Source organism: Nycticebus coucang, chromosome 6, assembly GCF_027406575.1.
Source record: "Nycticebus coucang isolate mNycCou1 chromosome 6, mNycCou1.pri, whole genome shotgun sequence".
Classification (NCBI taxonomy): domain Eukaryota; kingdom Metazoa; phylum Chordata; class Mammalia; order Primates; family Lorisidae; genus Nycticebus; species Nycticebus coucang.
Window position 1 is genome coordinate 103,793,883 of NC_069785.1, and position 20,939 is coordinate 103,814,821.

General features: G+C 47.9%; 1 protein-coding gene across 7 annotated transcripts in view; it reads right to left on the reverse strand.

Annotated features, from left to right (window-relative positions):
• Nucleotides 1–20,939, reverse strand: part of ARNT2 (aryl hydrocarbon receptor nuclear translocator 2) — a 215,536-nt gene that overhangs the window by 137,026 nt on the left and 57,571 nt on the right. For 6 of the 7 annotated variants that reach the window (XM_053593527.1, XM_053593533.1, XM_053593530.1 and 3 more), the window contains 2 exons: nucleotides 14,226–14,439; nucleotides 10,280–10,493 (listed from right to left, as the gene is read on the reverse strand). In XM_053593527.1, the coding sequence (XP_053449502.1) occupies nucleotides 10,280–10,493; nucleotides 14,226–14,439 (428 nt within the window). The remainder of the gene's footprint in view (nucleotides 1–10,279; nucleotides 10,494–14,225; nucleotides 14,440–20,939) is intronic. The other variant, XM_053593534.1, reaches the window with a different exon arrangement.

Genomic DNA, 20,939 nt, shown 5'->3' on the forward strand with positions numbered 1-20,939 from the left:
CACTGTCAGGGCTGAAGGAGAAAACAGAAGCAGCCTATGTCCAGTGCCTCTCAAGCGTGCTCTCTCCCAGACAGGCAGGAAGACTCTTAAGTGCCTGCACCATCTTTAAATTCTCACGGAAACATAGCCTGATGAAAGGCCCATGAGCAGAGCTGCAGAGCCGGCTGCCAATGGCTCCGTGGAGGCCTGCTCTCGAGAGCTGCTATCTGTGCCCAGACCTTGGCCTGGCCAGACCCTGTGATCCAAGGCTGAAAGTATCCCTGGACTTCGCTGAAGCTCTCAGGGAGATAGGAAAGCTTAATCGCAGTTGATTGGGACATGTGAATCATGCACAGGGATTTTCCAGCAGTATCCCTTGGGTTCTCCACAAATTATCACAAAGAATTTGGGCTGAACATTTGGAAAATGGGGATTCATTCACTCAGCAGCGGCTGGGAACTCTTGAAGGTGAAGGGGGAGGAGAGGCCGATCATGAGGTGAGCTGCATCCCAGGTGCCCTTCCACAGAGCTGCAAAATGGGCATTAACTGAATGGATGGATAAAAAAGTAAACTAAGAGTGACTGGATAAGAAGAAGAAGAAGAGAAAGGAGAGAGAGCGAGAGACAGAGAGAAGGAAGGGCGGAACTGACTCAGCCTTAGCTGCACCTCCTTCCACCGTAGGAGGCTCTATTTTAAAGTTTAGCCTATACTGAACCAAAACGCTGACCCAGTTCTCCAAACGCAGGAAGAGCGGGGCAGAAACAGAGCGGCACAAGCACAATACAGGGGAAATGAGCCAAGCAAGCCTTGTCCTGAAGAGTCCGTGGTTATCCTCCTTCACATCTGCTCCAGGCCCAGAAGCAGAGCTCTTCCTGCCCCGTGCAGCATCTGAGGTCACCTACAAGGCGCCTCCTGTTTTTGCTCACCAGGATCAAGGTTTTCCAGAGTTCAGCAGCCACAAGGGGGAACTTGGGAAAGGCCACCAGAAGGCACAGAGGAGAATCTGCTCACACTACGCTCCCTGGGCGGCCCTACAGAGCATTTTCCTGCTGTTCCCAGCTTGCCCTCTGCACTGAACCCCTCGGGTATATCCAGTTGCAGTCAGAGGCTCTGCTGTCACCTGGGTTGCCCTGGGCCTCTCCTCAGCTCCCCTCCCTCCCCATTGTGGGTATCTGAGAGCTGGGCCCAGCCACTCAGATACCCAGTCATTACTTGTGCAGCCTCTCCACCACAACTTTCAGGCCCCTGCCCTCCTCCGTGCCTGGCAGCAGCTCCTCCTTCTGCTCACCCTTCCTAACCCCAACCTCCCTAGCATCCCCAGGGAGAGAATGACCTCACACCCTGGCTCACAGTCTCCCTGGCCATCAGGATTGGTCAGGACAGGGCAGGTGGACCACACTGAGTGGAGACCAGCATGGACTACTTGTTAGAACCATTGCAGGGAGGCACTCTGTTTCCACTAGTGCTGTGCAGGTGGTGAGGGACAAGCAGGAGCTGCTAGGAAACACTTTTGTCATCTATGAGGAAAATCAACCCCTCCCAGAGAGGGAAGAGAGAGAATGAGATACGGCTGATTCTCAATATTCGATGTCGTTCTGTCGATAGAGTTACTGCGAACACTGAATTAGCAAAACGGAGCCATTGCTTCTCCGGGAAATAGGGGACTGCAGACCTCTGGTTATAACGTTCTTGTCAACACATTAGTACCTAATCTCATTTTACATGTGTTTCTGTTTAAAGACGCATTATATTGTTCATTCACTCACGTGGAACTCATAGCCCTATGATGCCTGTCCCATGCACCTGTCTCCTCCATGAGGCACATGGCAGCTGCCCTGTACTCAGAGATGCTGGGCAGCACCCCAGCTATGCTGGAAAACACCAACAAAAAGCAAAAGTACCAACAAAAAGCACAAAAAAACCCAAAAATGTAGTGGCCCCAAATGGATCATGAAAAGGATACTCTGCTCGACCTCAGTTGGAAATGTGCACTTCAGGCAAGTCAAAGCTTTCGCCACTCTGTGCCCCTCCACAAGTGACCACAAAAGCTCCAAGGCTGTCAGTTTGGGGGCTGACAATCTCATAGTCTTGGCTGGTAGGCGAACCTGCCAATATGCAATCCACAAATAAAGCCTGCCGAGTCTGTTTTGGGGGAAGCGGTTCAGCACCTGCATCCCCCTACACCGGCAGCCAACGTGCCTCTCTCTATAAATTCCTTTTTCACTCAAGCCAGTTGGAGGTGGTTTGCTGTCACTTGAACCCAGGCTGGCTTCATGGTTTCTCTTCTCTGGAAACACAGAGATCTCTGGAAGACACGGCTTCCCTAATTAGGTCTCTGACTGTCTGAATCCTCAGTCCTTGGCATCCTGATCACCCCCACAAAGAGAAAGTTCAGCCCCGCCCCCCAACCCAGGCATTGCTCATGCAGATTCCCAGGTGTGTATCTGGTTTGAGACAACAGATCCCTGTCTCCTGCCTGTCAAAAGAAGTGTTGAGAGAGTGGGGCTCCTCTGCCTGTGGGCCACAGGAAAGACACCTCAGCAAGGGACACCTCACCCTGCTGCCCATCCGAGTCCTGGAGAAGGGACACACTTTCTGCACAGCCTGGAGCCCCCAGGCTGGTACTGCCTCTCTTCCCATGAGTGTTGCTGGGGGATGGAGGGTCTGGGAACAGGCCTGGCAGGGGCAAGAGTGGGTGGCCCTAAGCCTTGGGACTGGTTTCTCTGTGGTTCCTGCACAGCTTCTGGTCCCTCTGTTCCCATCCAACTCCCACCATTTCCTACCTGGTGGATTAAATCCTGTACTGGGGCCTTGAGCATGCAAAGCCAGAAAGAGCCTTAAACATTTGCTGGGCTAAGGTAAGGAGTGTGAGAGTCAGAGAACAAAGAAACTTGCCGAGAGACCACAAAGTGAAAACCAGAACCAGAACCGGGGTCTCAACGCCCTTTCCAGCACTTTCTCTACTGTGACACTGCCGTTGCAAGGTGAGGGCTCCCCCAATCTCTCTTGACATCGATAAAACCTAGTTTTTATTCACAGACAAATCACTGCATTGGCTCACACCATCCCATTATGTTTCGAGGAAGACTTTATGTATCTTCTTACCCACTCTTTGCCATCACCTCTCCAGCTAGGGAAGAATTTAATTCAACAAAGAACTTCACCACGGCCACCATCTGAGACACTGCAGTCCTGTGCTGGTATTGCTCTGTCTTGGAAGTCATGGAGTCATGTTGAGGCTTTGTAATAGAAGTTCTATCAGCCCCACACTTGGGTAGGTTACATATGAAGCCTAGTTCCCAGCTGGCCTGAGCACCAGGAAACCCCAAGGCCGGCCTGAGGGGCAGCGTTGCTGCAGGGAGCTCTTCCAAGGTCTCCCCACCAGGCCAGCAAGCTTGTATGTGGTATGTTCTGGGAGAATCACAGCACACACTCTGGTGTTCTGAGAGAGAACTTTTCCTCCTTCCTACCCTAAGATGACAAGCCCCTTCTCTAGCACCTCTAGGTCCTCCACAAGAGGAGCCCCACTGGGAGCAGAACTCAAGGGCCCAGCTATGCACCCTTCACCAGGTGTGCTCTGCCATCCTGGAGGACTCCCTCCACTGCACCTGCTCTGGCTGCCTGGGCCACCACCCAGCCTCCGGTCCAAGGGCATTTCTGTCTAAATGTGTTTACATGGCCTCTTTAAACTCTGCCAGACACATCGAGATTCTCTTGGACAGGCTGGACACAGTGGCTTATGCCTGTAATTCTAGCACTCTGGGAGGCCAAGGCAGGCAGGTAGATTGCTTGAGCTCACTGGTTCGAGAGCAGCCTGAGCGACAACAAGAACAATAACAACAAAAAAAGACCCCATTTCTACAAAAAAATAGAAAAACTGAGACAAGAGGATCGCTTGAGCCCAAGAGTTGGAGGTTGCTGTGAGCTATGACCCCACAGCACTCTACCGAGGGCAACAGCTTGAGACTCTGTCTCAAAAAAAGAAAAAAAATTTTCTATGGACAGAAACGTCCACCCAACTTTGGTGAGCCAGTTGGGTGCACCCTTGACCAAAGCCCGACCTCCCTCTTCCCTTTGTTGTCACTTCCCTGACATCTGCCATGGCAGGGTCTCCTGACCTTCCCAAAAGCCACATCCTGTGGTCAAATGCAGAAGTCTGGGGAATGACAGCTCTTTCCAGAGGAGATAATTTCAGCTGCCAAGCCAACATTTCCTGGTTGGTTTGTGGTCCCTTTCATGTCCCTCCCAGAGATTAACTTTATAAGGTATGTTCTGCATAATTTCCATGTGGAACTTGCTAACTCAGCCCAGGGAGTGGGGCAGCTCAACAAGTCTCCTGCGTCCGTTCTGGCATCGCTGCTCTACAAGCTCACCAGATATCACTGCTGGGGACACAGAGCCTGTCCTTACACCTTCATTCTCTATCCCCTTCCTCCTTTTAGGCATACTTGATCACAGCACAGAGAAAATTACTATTATCGTTCAGAGACAGCTGGACTTCTGTCACTTTTGACAACATCTGATTCATTCTTATCATAAATATTGGGGGTGGAAACGTGTCTCCCCCCTGCCCCTGCTGCCTCCCAAATTCATTTGCTGAAGTCCTGACTCCCAGTCCCTCAGAATGTGACCGTATTTGGAGATAGGACTGGGAAAGAAGTTGTTACGGTTAAATGAGGCCACCTATGTGGGCTAATAGATATCTAGTCAGTACGACTGGTGTCCTCGTAAGAAGAGGCATAGACACAAGGACTATGGGCAGAGAGGAAAGTCCACAGGAGGACACAATAAGAAGGCTACCTGCAGCAAGGACAGAGGCCTCAGCAGAAACCAGACTGCTGACATTCTGATCTTGGATGCAAGGGACTGCATGCTCATATTTCCCCTAATTAATGTTTGAAATCCTGTCAGCCAATGTGGATGCTATTGGAAGGTGCTCTCACAAAAGGTACCCCAAAGAGCCAGCTAGCCCCACACCATGTGAGGACACAGCAAGGCACTGCCTATGAATCCGAAAGTGGGTCCTCCCCAGACACTACACCTGCTGGTGCCTTGATCTCAGACTGCCTCGTCTCTAGAACAATGAGGAGTATATTTCTGCTGTTTAAAAGCCATCTAGTTTATGGGATTTTGTTACAGCCGTGGGGCTGATGGAATGAGCAAGGCGCTGAAGAAAGGTCTACTCCATGCAGAGAACCGAGTTTGTTACCACAGAGGACCCAGCGTCTCACATGTGGTCAGGGAGGATGACACGGCACAACACATCTGCTGTATAGAAGAATGCAAGTACCTCGGCATAACTCTTGTTTTGAAAAGTAAATTTGTTCCAATGTGATTGATATACTTGTATTAGGGAACAGTCTGAGCGTAATATGAATTGGTGTCTGCTTATCTGGAAAAAACGAATACTAGAGAAACACAGAAAACTGCCCAGCTGAACCAAGCCACAGAGGAACACACAAAACTCACACACGCCCGGACATCTGTTAGCCCCCTTAGCCCACCACGCTTATCCCCACCAGGTGTCAAAACTCTGACTTCACGTGACTCTCCTCACTTGATTTTTTATATATAAAAAATTGTATATTGCTTTGGGTAGTATAGACATTTTAATGATGTTGATTCTTCCCAGCCATGAGCATGGTATGCTTTTCCATTTGTTAACATCTTCAGCTATTTCTTTTCTTAAAGGTTCATAGTTCTCTTTATAGAGATCTTTCACGTCCTTTGTTAGATAAACTCCCAAATATTTCATCTTCTTTGGCACTACTGTGAAAGGAATAGAGTCCTTGACTGTTTTTTCGGCTTGGCTACTGTTGGTATATGTAAAGGCTACAGATTTATGGGTGTTGATTTTGTAGCCTGAGACATTGCTATATTCCTTGATCACTTCTAAAAGTTTTGTAGTAGAATCCCTAGTGTTTTCCAGATATACAATCATGTCATCTGTGAAGAGTGAAAGTTTGATCTCTTTTGACCCTATGTGGATACCCTTGATTGCCTTTTCTTCCCTAATTGCAATGGCTAAAATTTCCATTACAATGTTAAAGAGCAATGGAGACAATGGGCAACCTTGCCTGGTTCCTGATCTAAGTGGAAATGATTTCAATTTAACTCCATTCAATACGATATTGGCTGTGGGTTTGCTGTAGGTGGCCTCTATTAGTTTAAGAAATGTCCCTTCTATACCAATTTTATTAAGTGTTCTGATCATGAAGGGATGCTGGATATTATCAAAAGCTTTTTCTGCATCAATTGAGAGAATCATATGGTCTTTATTTTTTAGTTTGTTTATGTGCTGAATTACATTTATGTATTTACGTATATTGAACCAGCCTTGAGAGCCTGGGATAAATCCTACTTGGTCATGGTGTATAATTTTTTTGATGTGTTGCTGGATTCTGTTTGTTAGGATCTTATTGAGTATTTTTGCATCAATATTCATTAGTGATATTGGTCTATAATTTTCTTTTCTTGTTGGGTCTTTCCCTGGTTTAGGGATCAAGGTGATGTTTGCTTCGTAGAATGTGTTGGGTAGTATTCCTTCTTTTTCTATATTTTGGAAGAGGCTTAGTAATATAGGTACTAGTTCTTCTTTAAAGGTTTGTTAGAATTCTGACGTAAAGCCATCTGTTCCTAGGCTTTTCTTTTTAGGGAGATTTTGTATAGTTGATGCTATTTCAGAACTTGATATAGTCCTGTTCAACATTTCCACTTTGTTCTGGCTAAGTTATGGTAGGTGGCGTACTTCTAAGTATTGGTCAATTTCTTTCAGATTTTCATATTTCTGAGACTAAAGTTTCTTGTAATATTCATTAAGGATTTTTTGAATTTCTGAGGAGTCTGTTGTTATTTCATCTTTATCATTTCTGATTGATGAAATTAGAGATCTTACTCTTTTTTTCTTGGTTAGGTTGGTCAAAGGTTTATCTATTTTATTGACCTTTTCAAAAAACCAACTTTTGGATTTATTGATCTATTGTATAATTCTTTTGTTTTCAATTTCATTTAATTCTGCTCTGATTTTGGTTATTTCTTTTCTTCTGCTGGGTTTGAGGTCAGAATGTTCTTCCTTCTCCAGTTGCTTGAGATGTCCCATTAAGTTACTAACTTCCTCTCTTTCCATTTTCTTGAGGAAGGCTTGCAGTGCTATAAATTTCCCTCTCAGGACTGCCTTTGCAGTATCCCAGAGGTTCTGATAATTTGTGTCTTGATTGTTGTTTTGTTCCAAAAATTTGGTGATTTCCTTCTTAATCTCGTCTATCCTTCAGCATAAGGTTATTGAGCTTCCATGTTCTTGTATGGGTATGCAGATTCCTGTTGTTATTGAGTTCAACTTTTATTCCATGATGGTCTAAGAAGATGCAAGGAATAATTTCGATTTTTTTTTAATTTGCTGAGGTGAGATTTGTGGCCTAGGATGTGGTCAATTTGGAGTATGATCCGTGGGCTGATGAGAAGGACGTGTATTCAGTTTTGTTGGGATGAAATGTTCTGTAGGTGTCTGTTAAGTCCAGATGTTGAATGGTTAAGTTTAAATCTAAGATTTCTTTGTTTAGCTGCTTTTCGGAGGATCAATCCAGCACTGCTAAAGGGGTGTTAAAATCTCTAACTACTATGGAACTGGAGGAAATCGAGTTGCTCACGTCTGTTAGAGTTTCTCTTATAAATTGAGGTGCGTTCTGGTTGGTTGCATAAATATTAATAATTGAAATCTCATCATCTTGAGTATTACCTTTAACAAATATGAAGTATCCATCCTTATCCTTCTTATTTTGGTTGGTTTAAACCCTATTGAATCTGCAAATAGGATTGCAAGGCCTGCTTTTTTCTGCTTTCCATTTGCCTGGAGTATAGATGACCATCCCTTCACCTTGAGTCTATATTTGTCTTTTAATGTAAGATGAGATTCTTGTATGCAGCAGATGTCTGGCTTGAGTTTTTGTATCCAGTCAGCCAACCTATGCCTCTTTAGAGGACAATTTAAACCTTTCACATTAATTGAGAATATTGATAAGCCTTTCGAGAGTCCAGTGGACATTTTTAATCCTTTTGTGACTGTGGAAGTGGGAATTTGATCAAAATTTTCTGGGTGGGTTTACTTTCGCGGTGGAGGATTATGCTGGTCTTTATGGAGGATAGGTCTGAGAATATCCTGGAGAGCTGGTTTAGTTGTGGCAAATTTCTTCAACAGGTGAATGTCATTAAAGTATTTAGTTTCTCCATCATAAATGAAACTTAGTTTAGCTGGGTATAGGATCCTGGGTTGAAAGTTATTTTGTTTCAGGATATTAAAAGTCGATGACCATCCTCTTCTAGGTTTCAGCAGAGAGATCTGCAGTTATTCTAATATTCTTCCCCTTGTAGGTAATGGTTTTCTTTCGTTTGGCTGCTTTCAGAATTTTCTCCTTCACATTAACTTTAGTAAAATTGATTATGATGTGTCTAGGGGATGTCTTATTCGGGTTGAGTTGTGCTGGACTTCTGAAATTGTCAGCTATCTGAAATTCAGAATCTCTTGGCATGTCTGGAAAGTTCTCTTTCATAATCTCATGGAAAGAGACTCTATGCCTTGTGAAGCGACTTTATCGTTTTTGGGGATTCCTATAAGATGAATATTGGTTGTCTTCAAATTATCCCAGAGCTCTCTGAGAGAGTGATCTGTTTTTGCCCTCCATTTCTCATCCTCTCTGAGAGTTTGGGAACATTCAAAAGCTTTGTTTTTGATGTCAGAAATCCTTTCTTCTGCTTGCTCCATTCTGTTACTGAGGAATTCTAATGTGTTTCTCAGATCTTTGAGGGCTACAATTTCTTGTCTCAATGTGTCAGAATCTTTGCTCATTTGGTCTTTGAATTCATTGAATTCTTGAGACATCTTTTGGGTTTCTGCTTGGAATTCTAATTCGATCTTATTTGCTATCCAGATTCTGAATTTGATTTTTGACATCTCAGCTATTTTTTTGTGATGGAATCTTGTGCTGTGTCTGCCCCATTGTTCCTTGGGGGAGTTGATCTACTCTGATTATTCATATTGCCAGAGTTTTTCCTTTGATTTTGTCTCATGATTGTTTTTCACCGTTGCCTCTGGCCATCCTCAGAGTTGGGGTGGTGTCTCTCTGAGATTAGACCCCAGGGGGATCACTCTGTTGTTGCCAGATCTTTGTAGGGAGTGACCCTGTGTAGGTCTTCTGGGGGCTGCCTCAGCCAGGGAGTTCTGGTTGTGGGAGTAGCTCTGGAGTATGACACCCCCAGATCCAGCAACAGGGCATGGAGAGGTGCACATGGTTCTGGGAGTGCCTGGTGCCCAGTGACTTTGGCACAGAGGGCCCATGGCTCCAGCAGTCTCTGGGCAGGAGAAGGGCTCCGCGCAGTGGCGGGGGGCTCCAGAGGGCACGTGGCTACCATAGTCCCTGGCCAAACGAGCAGGCAGTGTGAGGCAGGGAGAGTATAGGAGGGAGGACACGGGGTTGCGCGGCTCCCGGAGTTCCTGGTTAGGGCGTGGGGAAGCCCAGCTGGTGGGGTAGCAGTTCTCGGCACAGCTCTTACTGGGTCCGGGTGGGCACAGCTGTTACCGGAGTCTGGGAGGGTCCTGGTGCAGCTCTTACCAGGGTCCGGGAGGGTGTCGATCACGGGTAGCGGCGCAGCTCTTCTGGAGTTCCGAGAGGGTCCCGGCGCAGCTTTTACTGGGGTCTGGGAGGGTGCCAATCACAGGTCCCAGTGCAGCTCTTCCGGAGGTCCAGGAGGGTGCTGATGGCGGGTCCTGGCGAAGCTCTTCCGGAGGTCCCTTATTTTTGCTTTTATCTGACAAATTATTAAGTGTTGTACTCCAAACCCACTTTTCACCCCACAAGCTCTTCAGATTTTATTGCATGATTTTGCATACTGCAGTGATTTTTTAAAGAACATATATGTTATTTTAGAGTAGAACTGACTATATTTAAATGTGTCAGTAAGAAATTACATTTTAGGTAACTATAGCTTGGGTAATGAATGTCTGTGATCAGGGTCACAAATAATTACACACTTTCTGTTAAAGCTAATCACATAGCATATGGATAGACTAATGTGCAACTCCTACTGGCAATGTACACTAATTACAGGTAAAATATAGAAAAAAAGATGTATTAAAAGTGGACTTTTTAAAATGCTATAGAGAGAAATGCATCACACAAGCCAAATCAAATATATTCCGTCACCATTACACAGCTTTTAATGAACTCCAGCTTCCTGTTCTATTTACTGAAAGATTTTTTTTTCTGAAAAAAGGCTCAAACAGCTCATAAAGGGAGCCACACTGACCTGTCATTGAGTTTTCCGAGGTGCACAGCTGCTCCCTCAGCTTCTCCACGTCATCCGGATGCACTTGTTCATAGAGTGTGCTTCCAAACCACTCTGACTGGGGCTGGTTCAGAACAGGGGTGACAGAGTCGGACACATAAATCACTCGGCCAGTCTCAGCTGCCACTACAAACAGAAATCCATCAGCTGCTTCAAGGATGAGATGCTTTAATTCCTAGGAAGAAAAGTTTATGATTAGCACAACACCCTGACAGACCTAGGGAAGTTTCTTATTAGCAACCTTTAATTTCTTTTATTCAAATATTCATTCTGGTACATAAATAGTTTGGGAAGCAAGTGCTTTTTAAAAGCTGAACATTCTAACTTATTTTAGCTAGAAAAATGCACAGAGTTTTCACTGTCCCTAAGGTATAGCTATTTTTAATACTATTAGCCCTGTCATAACTAGTCCTGTCTTAGGAAGAGAGAAAATTTCCAGCCCGGAGGAATGGGAGAGCAATGAATGATCACCAGAAGGTGTGGGTTTGCTAACGGTATGAACAGCTTCACTCACATTTTGAAACTGGAGTCATGTCATTGGGCCAGGAGGGCACAGCATGTGTGTCTGGCACACAGTGTATGGATGGAAGGAAGAGAAGAAGAAGGAGAAGGTGAGTAGAGAGAGGAAAAGAACCCTGTGTCCTTTGTCTGGTTCCTCTTCTCTGCTGCATCTCTCATGGGGTATGAGAGTATCCCCTTACACCTGCATGCCTGCCAGGCTCCCAGAGCTGACTGTCATGCCCAGCATCTCACCAGACTCTCCGAGTAAGCCCAGGAAGTGGCAAGGTGTATAGCATTATCCATATCACTTTACAGCGAGAAACTCTAAGACTCACCAACCCTGATGTCACACTGATTCACCAGGGTCATGACTGTCACTAAAGGCAGGAAGGAAACTGCTTGGGATCAAGGCATGGGCAGCAGAAACTCTTGCCATCATCTCCAGAGACACGTGGATGAGGCAAATTCAACTTTGTTAGGATGAGACATCTTTTGTTTTTAGTGCCTAAAGGTGGCCCAAGTGCAGTCACCCATGAAATGCTCACTTAAAGCTAAGGGGCCCTTTTCTGTGATGAAATGTGCCCTGTATCTGCAGGGGCTAGGCACGAGCTCCTCCCCTCCAATCACCTCACACACTATCCAGACCCCAAAGGGCAAAGGTGACCTTCTGGTTGGCAAATATTTCTTGCTGGGAACCCTTTGTTCAAACATAATTGCACATGAACTCCCTATTGCCAGCCAGCTGAGTGGGGGCAAAGGACCCCTGCTCTCAATCCCAGGCCCAGGGGGTCAGGTCTGGGACTATAAAACATTGATGTGCTAGTAAACAGAACCAGGGGAGTCTGGTAAGTGGTGCTAAGCGCTTGGCTGAGAGGGGGTCTGACATCCTCTGCCTGAGAAGCCAGGGTGGAAATAGCACAGCGTTTTTTTAAGGGAAAGTTTATTTTGCCCATTTCTCTTGCTGTGCACTTCTGCTGCTCAGCTTCTCCTAGATTCTTCCTTAGATCATAGGACTAGGTCAGCATTTTTATTTTCAGGATTGGGAAGATTTTCCCGACAGAAGATCTGTAAAAAGAAAAAAAATATGGGACAGGATGTCCGGAGAAGCAGAAAATTCTTTGTCACAGGAGGAGAGGAAATGGAGGCTGAATGACTTAGCTTGTGTGCTCGTGTTTTCACCCAGTTTGCAAGAACTGTGGGAGGTCACAGGGGAAGGAGTTGCACCCTCACCACAGACCTGTCATCTCCCACCCTCCTCTCTGATGCTCATCTTCTGGGAGCACCTCGCTCACTTCCTGAATCCAGAACCAGCTGCCTCTGTTCACCAGGAAAATGACCAGTAAAGTGCATGGACTTCAGAGGTTAGGCGCGTATCAGCCACAGCTCTTCCACTGAGGTGGGCTGCACTGGGCAGGTCTCCTCATACTCCCAGCTTGTATCTTATGCAGTGTTTCAGTGAGAGTTTGTGTACTTGCAGGAGAGTCTGTGTGGGAAGGCCTGGGAAAGGGACTGAGAAAGGGCCAGGAACACAGCAGGCACCATCGGTGTAGCTAACAGCATCATCCAAGCAGCCGGAGGGCATTGGGGGGTCGGGGGGAGGCTCTGATGGCCCTAATGGCTGCCTTCTCTCTCCAGCCACCTTCCTAATCCTTCCTCAGTTAAAGAGAAAGAGATTCATTTTAAACACTGACCCTACAGAATGTACGGGGAGAAAGGCATCTTACTGATCTAAGGTAGTTAGCAGAGCTTAATATATTTCTGTCTGGTTACCTACCACACTTCGTGCTGGTCCAAGCCCCATGTTAAAACATCTACACTTGCCTTCTGCGTTCCAGCCACGCAAGCTGGAAACTACCACTGCATTTATCTTACAGAGGTGGAAGAGAAGCTTGAAGCCCCAGCCTCCGTGCTCCGTGTCCTCTGGGTGGCAGGCAATGCCACCCTGTTCCCTGTGCCCCGGCCACCATGCTCCACATCCTCCAGGTGGCAGGTAGTGCCACTCCGCTACCCGTGTGCCAACCGCTGTGCTCCACGTCCTCTGGGTGGCAGGCAGTGCCACTCGGTGAGGTTCCTTCCTGACACCTCCCACGTGAGGAATCCCATGACTGCTGGGTCCCCTACAAAGGGACCCAGTAGGGAAAGCTCTTCAAAAAATGTCTGCCACAGAACAGACATAACAAATGTCAGTTCCTCTTCTCTGCTCTTTTCTAAACGTAGTTCCCAGGACATGAATAGATTCTCAGCTCCAGCTGAGTAAGCAACTTGGCCTCCCAACCTTGCCTTTTTCATTCCTATCTCTGAGGCTATATGCATGCTCCTCTCCTCTTGTAAAATTCCTTTTGTTCCCCTCTTTCTGTGTACATCCTGTGGCTTCTTCATAGCCTGCCAATGCTTTCTCTGTCCTGAGAAGTCCCCCAGTGACACCAGGCCACGTCCGCTCTACCTTATTAAATGCTCCACTACTTTTAAGACCCTACACTCTGCATAACTTTGCACTTCCCAGCTGCATTCCCTGACACCTGTATTGTTTTACATTCATCCTTCTGCTCTATTGTACAAAGTGCTTTCAAATCCACCATCTCGTTAATCCTGCAAAAGCCCCCGGAGACAGGAAGGCAAAGAATGGTACGTTCATCTGATATGAGCAACCCAAGCTCACAGTCAGCTGACTTGCCCTGGGACCAGAGTGTGGAAGGACAAGGATGCCAGACATAGGCCTCTGGCTCATGGCAAACCCATTTACAAAACACTGTCACAATAACCGTTTCATGTGTTTCTTCTTCCCAAATATTCAAAGATAATATAGGTGTTAAAAATACAGCTTTGGGGGCCTATCATCCTGTCTTCATTGGACCAACTCCTGGCTCCTTTACTAAGCAGCAGATTGACCCTGAGAAATTTGTTAACTCTTTCCTAGCCCAAACTTCTTCGTCAATAAAACAGAGATGAGTAACAGTGGCTTCTTCATGGGGCTGGAATAAAGAGTAAATGAAACAATGCACAGACAGATAGGACTCCCACTGGGCCCCTAGAAAATGCCTGGTGGGGCCGTGATCCTTGTTCATGTCATACAACTCCCATAATGCCACAGGACAATTATCATCACTACCGTCACAGAGCACAGCGTTTTATACTAACTCCTTCCTGTGTCTGCGTGCTGAGAACGTTGTTGAGATGTTCACTTTATTCTGGTGAGCGACACCTCATTAAGGCAATGGGAAACATAACAGCAGGAGAACCCAAGGGCAGACACATACTCTTGAAGACAGTGTCCTGGTGAAGAGTGGAAACAAAGTGTCTTGATTTCCTCCCTTCCTTGGCCTTGAACCCTGTTTCCCCACAGTCCATTCCATCGCCGTGACACTGTGATTGTCCCCACTTCTAATGAGGATGTTAGCGGGTGTACCTGCTCTGTGAGGAAGGAGGGCTTGTAGGCGCCATCTGTGGACTTGTTCCCGGTGCCGCGCATGGATTTCATATGGGAGACGGCCATGCGGAGGATGGTGAGCTTGTCCGGCTTCCGGGCCAGCGCGCTGCAGGTGGGCACCATGTCCGACAGCTCCGTGATGTACTGTGTCATCTTGTTCCGCCTGCGCCTCTCAATCTCACTGTGGTTCTCTCTTCCCAGAAAGCACGAGATCAGGAGGCACAAAAAGAGAAGCATCAGATTAGGGGTTACTATTAATGGAACAGAATGGCACACTGTTAACACCAAGTGACTAAGAACCAGGGTTATCTACACAAGCTGAGCACTCTGGACGGTGAGTCCATGCTGGGCAGAGCAGCTGTTCTGATGCGCTTACTCGTCTGTGTGTGGGGAGACCAGGCTTCTAGTCTCCATCTCTAAATATATGTTGAAATCTTCTAATTACTCCCATGTACCGAAGGAAATTTTAATAAGCATGAGAGATTGAGACATGAGCTTCCCGACACGATTTCTCTGTGCACACGTGAATCTGCATATAGATGTGTGCGCGTGCACACACACACACAGAATGTGGTTACTGGCTGCCCGAATATGTGGTTTACATCGGCCTTACAATGAGAAGCAATACTTAGCCCTACCATTCTTTGTGTCACTAAGCAGACTGGTAATGCCACCAATTTACTTTACATAAAGTGGACAAGACATTTTTCTATGCCCAACACATTTTCTGCAATATAGTAACAGAACAGGTGCACCCTGGCTCAATAAACAATGAGTAGCCAATTTTTAAAAAAGGTACAATGAGAAATTTGATCTCTGATGTGTTAAGATGAAAAACCAGTGGAAGGGCTCATAGAATGTTTCCACCTCAGGCTTATCACCTTTAGGCTTGAAGGAGAGTCATGGCCAACCCAGTTCAACAACTCTCAGACAAAGCTGTTATGTGGGATAAAAGAATTGTCTAAAAACATGTCGCCTGTCTGCCACAGAATTCAGGGGTGCACTGGTGCTCAAAGAATGAGAGTGACACTAACAAGAACATAACAGTGTCCAGCAAGTCTGTCTCTAAACACTGCATGCATTAATTAGCTTAACACCCCATCCTCCCAGCCTGGGGAACAGATGCGCCAATCAGGCCTGATGACATTCAGGTGGCACGTGCCGAGGGCCTCTGTGAGCATGCGGACTGCATTGACCTGAGCCGTCCAGCAGGCCCCTTCCAGACAAGGAGCGTGAGCTGGGCCCCACCAGGGTAGGGGCAGTAGGAGAAATGATGAACGCCCAGATCCCATCCTCAGCCGGCAGGGGGTTTAATTAGGAAGGTAAAACATACCCCTTATAGAGTGAAACCGAAAGGCAGAATAAGATTAAATATGCCAAAAGGAACTCGGGAAGTAAAAACACAAGAGAGAGAGCAAGAAAGAAGAGGGGTGGCGCTGGGAATGGAGGCTGAGACGTGGGCAGGAGAGGCTGGACCTGAGCTGTGGGCAGGTAGAGGAGGGATATGATGTTCTGGGGAGGGATCAGCAGGATTAAGGAAAGGCCTGGAATCAGGAAGAAGCGTTCGAGAGTAGTGAGGAAATAGGCTTAGACAGAGGGCAGCCTGGGTGCTGGAGGAGAGGGCCCCAGAGCAGGAAAGTTGGAACCACGCCAGAAGCAAGGAGTAGGCTGCTGTATGGCCAGCTGACAGCAGCCCCGGTGCTCAGGCCTCTGCAGTTGGCTTCTGGGAAGAGGTCCTAGGGGTGCGGAGAGGACATGGAGGCTGAGACCACAAGGGGAGCCCTGACCCGGTGCTGCCCTCCTGCCCACAGATGGCCCTCCAGGTGACTCACTGGGATGCGGGGTGGGGACGGGAAGACACCAGTCCTGCATGGATGCTCTTGCCCCAAGGAGCAGAGGCTCCTGGGCAGGGACGGATGCATATACGTCCAGGAGAAATGCCTCTTGAGTAATCAGGCGAGGCTTGTCCAGGGAGGCGGGGGAAAGTAGCCAAAGAAGAAGAGGTGGGGTGGAGCAATCACACACAGAGAGAAAGTGAAGAAAGGGGGGAATTGGTGAGGGGCAAGTGGCCCAGAGACCCTGCCCTGGAGGAGGCACAGGAGTTCCACCATTTCAAAGCAGGGAAACTAGCAGTGACTGCCCTGAACTGGGTCTGCCCCAGTGGCCTGTGCCTGTGTGCTCAGCCAGGAGCCTGTCTCACATAAGCATGGGGTAGAAGAGAAAAGCCGGGGAACCTCTCCAGGAAAGCAGAAGCTGCTGCCTGGGGCTGCCAGGTGGGAAGACCAGGCAGGAACCTCTGTGTGCACGAGGCAGCCTCCCGCCCTGCTGCTCTGTTGAGCACCCTGGAGGGTGGACCTTCCTTTTCTCCACCTGTGCCACCTGAGGTCCAACTCTTCAGCATTACCTGGGTTCCCCCTCACCAGGCATCTTCCCCATAGGCAGGTAATGCCTCCCTACTCACCTCCATTTGGCACATGCTCAACTGCCTCCTCCCTCAAACTGTGTCTGTGCCAACGCTCTGGGGGCCCCCTTACCCATGCCCACTACCCGCTGTGACCAGCACCTCCCTTCCCCTGGATGCTAATGGTCTCCCTCTGCCCCCTGCTCCAGACCCATCTCCCTCCAGTCCCATTCTCACATTGTAGCCAGGCTGGTGTTTCTCAAAATGCAAATCTGGCCCATCCCTAAAATTCTGACCATCATGCCCTCACACCTACAGAGCAGGTGACCCTTCCCTTCCCTGGTGGAAAGTCAGCCTTCCCTCGAGGTGACCACCTCAGCCCCTCTCATTAAACCCAATTTGTGTGACAAGGTGCACTAAGCAGAAGACATTAGAGCAACTGTTTACAAACTGATGGTGTTCACCGCCTGGTCCAGCCATGCTCCAACCATTTAACATCTTATGAGACAAGAGAGAAAGAGTCCCAGCACGCTGTCAAAGGGACTGAGAGATGCCAACCACCCAGCAACAAGAAGTGATAAGGAAGTGACATCTGTAGTTTCATTTTGAAGCTTCATGGTGGCGGGGGGAGGAAAAATGCCACCTTACGAAAACAGAAGGATGTATCTCAAGGGTCATGCTTGCTGGGCCAAGGCCACCCTCCCCAGGGTGAGAGGATGACTTGGAGTCAGTGCAGAGGGGCTGGAGGGAGGGCTTGTGAGTTGCATGAGACCCACATGCTTGTCGCATCCATAAAGAAATCATCTCCTACGTATTCATGAGGAGGACAGGGGCACCACAGCAATGACAGCGGGGACACAGGCAGAGCTGTCAGCTTCAGAGACACTTCTGTTGGGCCAGGAGCCCCAGAGCTCGGTTCCCAGGACACAGCTGTGGAAAGCAAGGCAGAGAAAGCAGCAGTGCTGCTGACCATATGTTAACGTGTTTCACCACCGACTCTGCTCCAAAGGGGCTCCTATGTTTAATCACATCAGGGAGGTGTAAGCCTATCTTCATTAAAACACAACAAAGGAGAATTTTACAAAATTTCTGTAAAGAACATCCAAAAACTCAGCAGACAGCAGCTGAGTTGCCCATCCCTACAGGTCTCTGTGTCCCATGGGATGGGAATCACAGACCCAGCGCAAGCAGACGGAGAGAGACAGCCCCACACTGGGGCTTCCCTGTCACTGCAGACTTGGGACACCTGGAGCACACTGCCAGGTCTGGGAGGCACCATGCTGGGTGCTGGGGACAGAGAACCCACAGACCAGCAGGGCCAACAGGTGCTGATACAATCCGTGTGCCGGGGAGGATGCCATGAGTGTGTGATGGCAGAGTTCCCCGAGCAACAGGCAGGAGGACCCCAGTGCACTGACAGCCCTCACACAGGCCCGCTGAGTGGGGCCACACAGCAAACCCACGTACCATGTTGCCTCTCTGCTCACATCAGGTCAAGGTGACTAGCCACAACTGCCTACAGTCAGCAGGTGCACTGACCTAGGATACCAGCAGAGACATGGCCAGGCTTAGCTATAGCCAGGCCACCTACAAGGTCATGGTCCTAACCTGAGAAGTCAGCATTCAGAACAATGCCACCAGCCACTACACCTTGCTGCCAGGTTCCCGGCTACATGGACACACAGGACCATTTGCAGAGCAGCCCTGCTACAATGGCAGGATGGCCCCGGGACCACATTTCTCTACGATGCCTCAGCTCCCATTTCTGCCTCCCGAGATCCATGTGCCTCTCCAGATGCTAACAACAGACCTGCTTCCAACCAGCAGAGCCCTCCTCTCCTCACCGGGAGAAGCATGGCCAACGGCTGCCGCCCTCACACGCATCAGGCTTGGGGGCGGGTCTCATGTGGAATGAGGTTTGTGCTCACATCCTCAGGTCACATTGGAACTGGAAGACTGGTCACCAGGAGACTTTCCCTTTTCAGAACTCACTGAACAGACTTACCAGCTTTCTACCCACAATTCCTGATTCAGTGAAGGGCTTCAGTACTTCTCTTGCAAAAGAAGCATCAATCCCCTTCTCCTCCTGCTCTGGATTTCCCTCTGACAGATGAGCAGTCAGGGTACAGGCAGAGTGTGGGAAGAGAACCTTTGCAGAGGGACATACCACCTGGTCTTCAGTGTTGGCTGGGGCACCATCCAGATAGAGAATGGCTGCCTCAGGGTCTACACGTGAGTCCCTTTCAGCAGTCAGCCACCTCTGTGCATGGCAGGCAGAGACGGGCTCTCTCCCCCAACACCCAGGAGGAAGGACTGTGTCTTGCTGGGCATTTGAGTACCATGTCATGGCCAGGCCCCCCTGGGCAGTACAGCAGGGGGTTGTAAGTAGTAAGGCCCTGAAGGCGACAGGAAAGCCATTTTGGGAAGCCCCATAGAGACAGGCGGTAGGTACATGGAGGTGTATTCAATTAGGCACTTTTGTCAGCTTGTGTACTTGTCCAGGAAGGGCAAAGGATGCTCTCTCCATGGGAAGGCAGAAGGTGCCGCTGGTTTCTGCAAGGCCACAACACAGAGGCAGAGTGTCCAGACTGAACACCGACTGGCCCAGAACACAGAGAGACAGAGTCTGGAGAGCCCAGATCCTCCTAAGAACAGGCCCAGGTCCACGCCTCTGATAATCCTCGTTCTCTGGGGGACATACATCCTGTCTGCTCCTGTACCAACTTGCAGCTTAGCACAAGCTCTCACCCTCACAAGCACCTATAGGGAAAATGGCTCCTCTCCCTACAGAATGTGGGGACTTGGTGCAGGCCTGCCTGACACCTGAGGTGTCTCTCCCCTCCTCTCCCTGGCAGAGCGCTAATGCCCAGAGAGGCTGGGTTTGGGGATATTTAAGGCTTTGTAGGGGAAAGAAAATGCCTGGAAGCTTCTAAAAGAGACACAGCTCAGGACTACTTAGGATTTTAGCAATGATTTTCTCCTCTCTCTTCAAAAAACCCTAGTGTTATCTGGGCACTATCATTTCAAATCAAGGTTAATCTGTCCAGCAGAAAAAGGGGACAGCAGACAAGGGGGCCGGTAGCTAAACACAGGAAGAAAGGCATCAAATGCAGGTCCATCATATCCTGTATGAAGAAATCACCAATCCTCCTAAAAAAAGTTTCACCCCAGCGTGTTCTAACCCTAACCCTAACCCACAGAAAGGACATGGACTTTGGCTACTCAAGTATTCCCCAGCTTATGTGTAATACTTCAGCGGTTCATCAGAACTGAGAGTTGCAGGCAGGGAGAAGGCTTGGAAAGTCTGTAAGTGCTCCTCTTGGGAATCGGCTCTCAGTGTCCTAAAGGCTCAGCTGAATCTTTTCCTGCTTTAAGGAGACCTTGCATGGACCATCCAGTGTGGCCCACACACGGTGACTGATAAGATCAGGTCAAACAAAAAGGGCTAATAACCAGAATCTATAGGGAACACAAGAGAATCAACTAGAAAAGAGCAAACGACCCAATGAATCATTGGACGAGAGACATGAACAGAACCTTCCCTGAAGACAGAAAAACAGCCAACACACACATGAAAAAATGCTCATTGTCTCTAAGCGTCAGAGAAATGCAAGTCAAAACCACCTGGCGATATCTCCAACTAGGGAGAACAGCCACACCACAAGGGCCCAAAGTCACAGGTGCTGGTGGGGGTGTGGAGAGAGGGGTATACTTATCCACTGTTGATGGGACTCCAAACTAATACAGCCTTTTTGGAAAGAGGCATGGAGAGTCCTCAAAGAACTAAAGGTAGACCTTCAATTTGATCCCCCAATCCTTTTACTAGGCATCTACCTAAAAGGAAAAAAATCATTTTATCATAAGGACACTTGCACTAGAATGTTTATAGCAGCTCAATTCACAATCACAAAGACGTGGAAACAACCTAAGTATCCATTAACACATCAATCCATGAATGGATTAATAAACTATAGCATATGTGTACCATGGAGTACTATTCAACCACAAAAAGATAGAGACTTTACATCTTTTGTATTTACCTGGTTGCTTCTGGAGAACATCCTCCTAAGTAAAGAATTTCCAAAATGGAAAAACAAGCATCCCATGTACTCAATGCTATTGTAAACTAGTAGATAAACAACTACAGTTCCACATGAGAGGAAATACAATTAAATTCATGAAGGGTGGGGAGAGGCTCAGTAAGCTCTCCCCTAATGGGTACAATGTAGAGGTATATGGCACACCTCCTAGGTTCAAATACAAATTGGACTTTACCTAACAAATGCAAATAA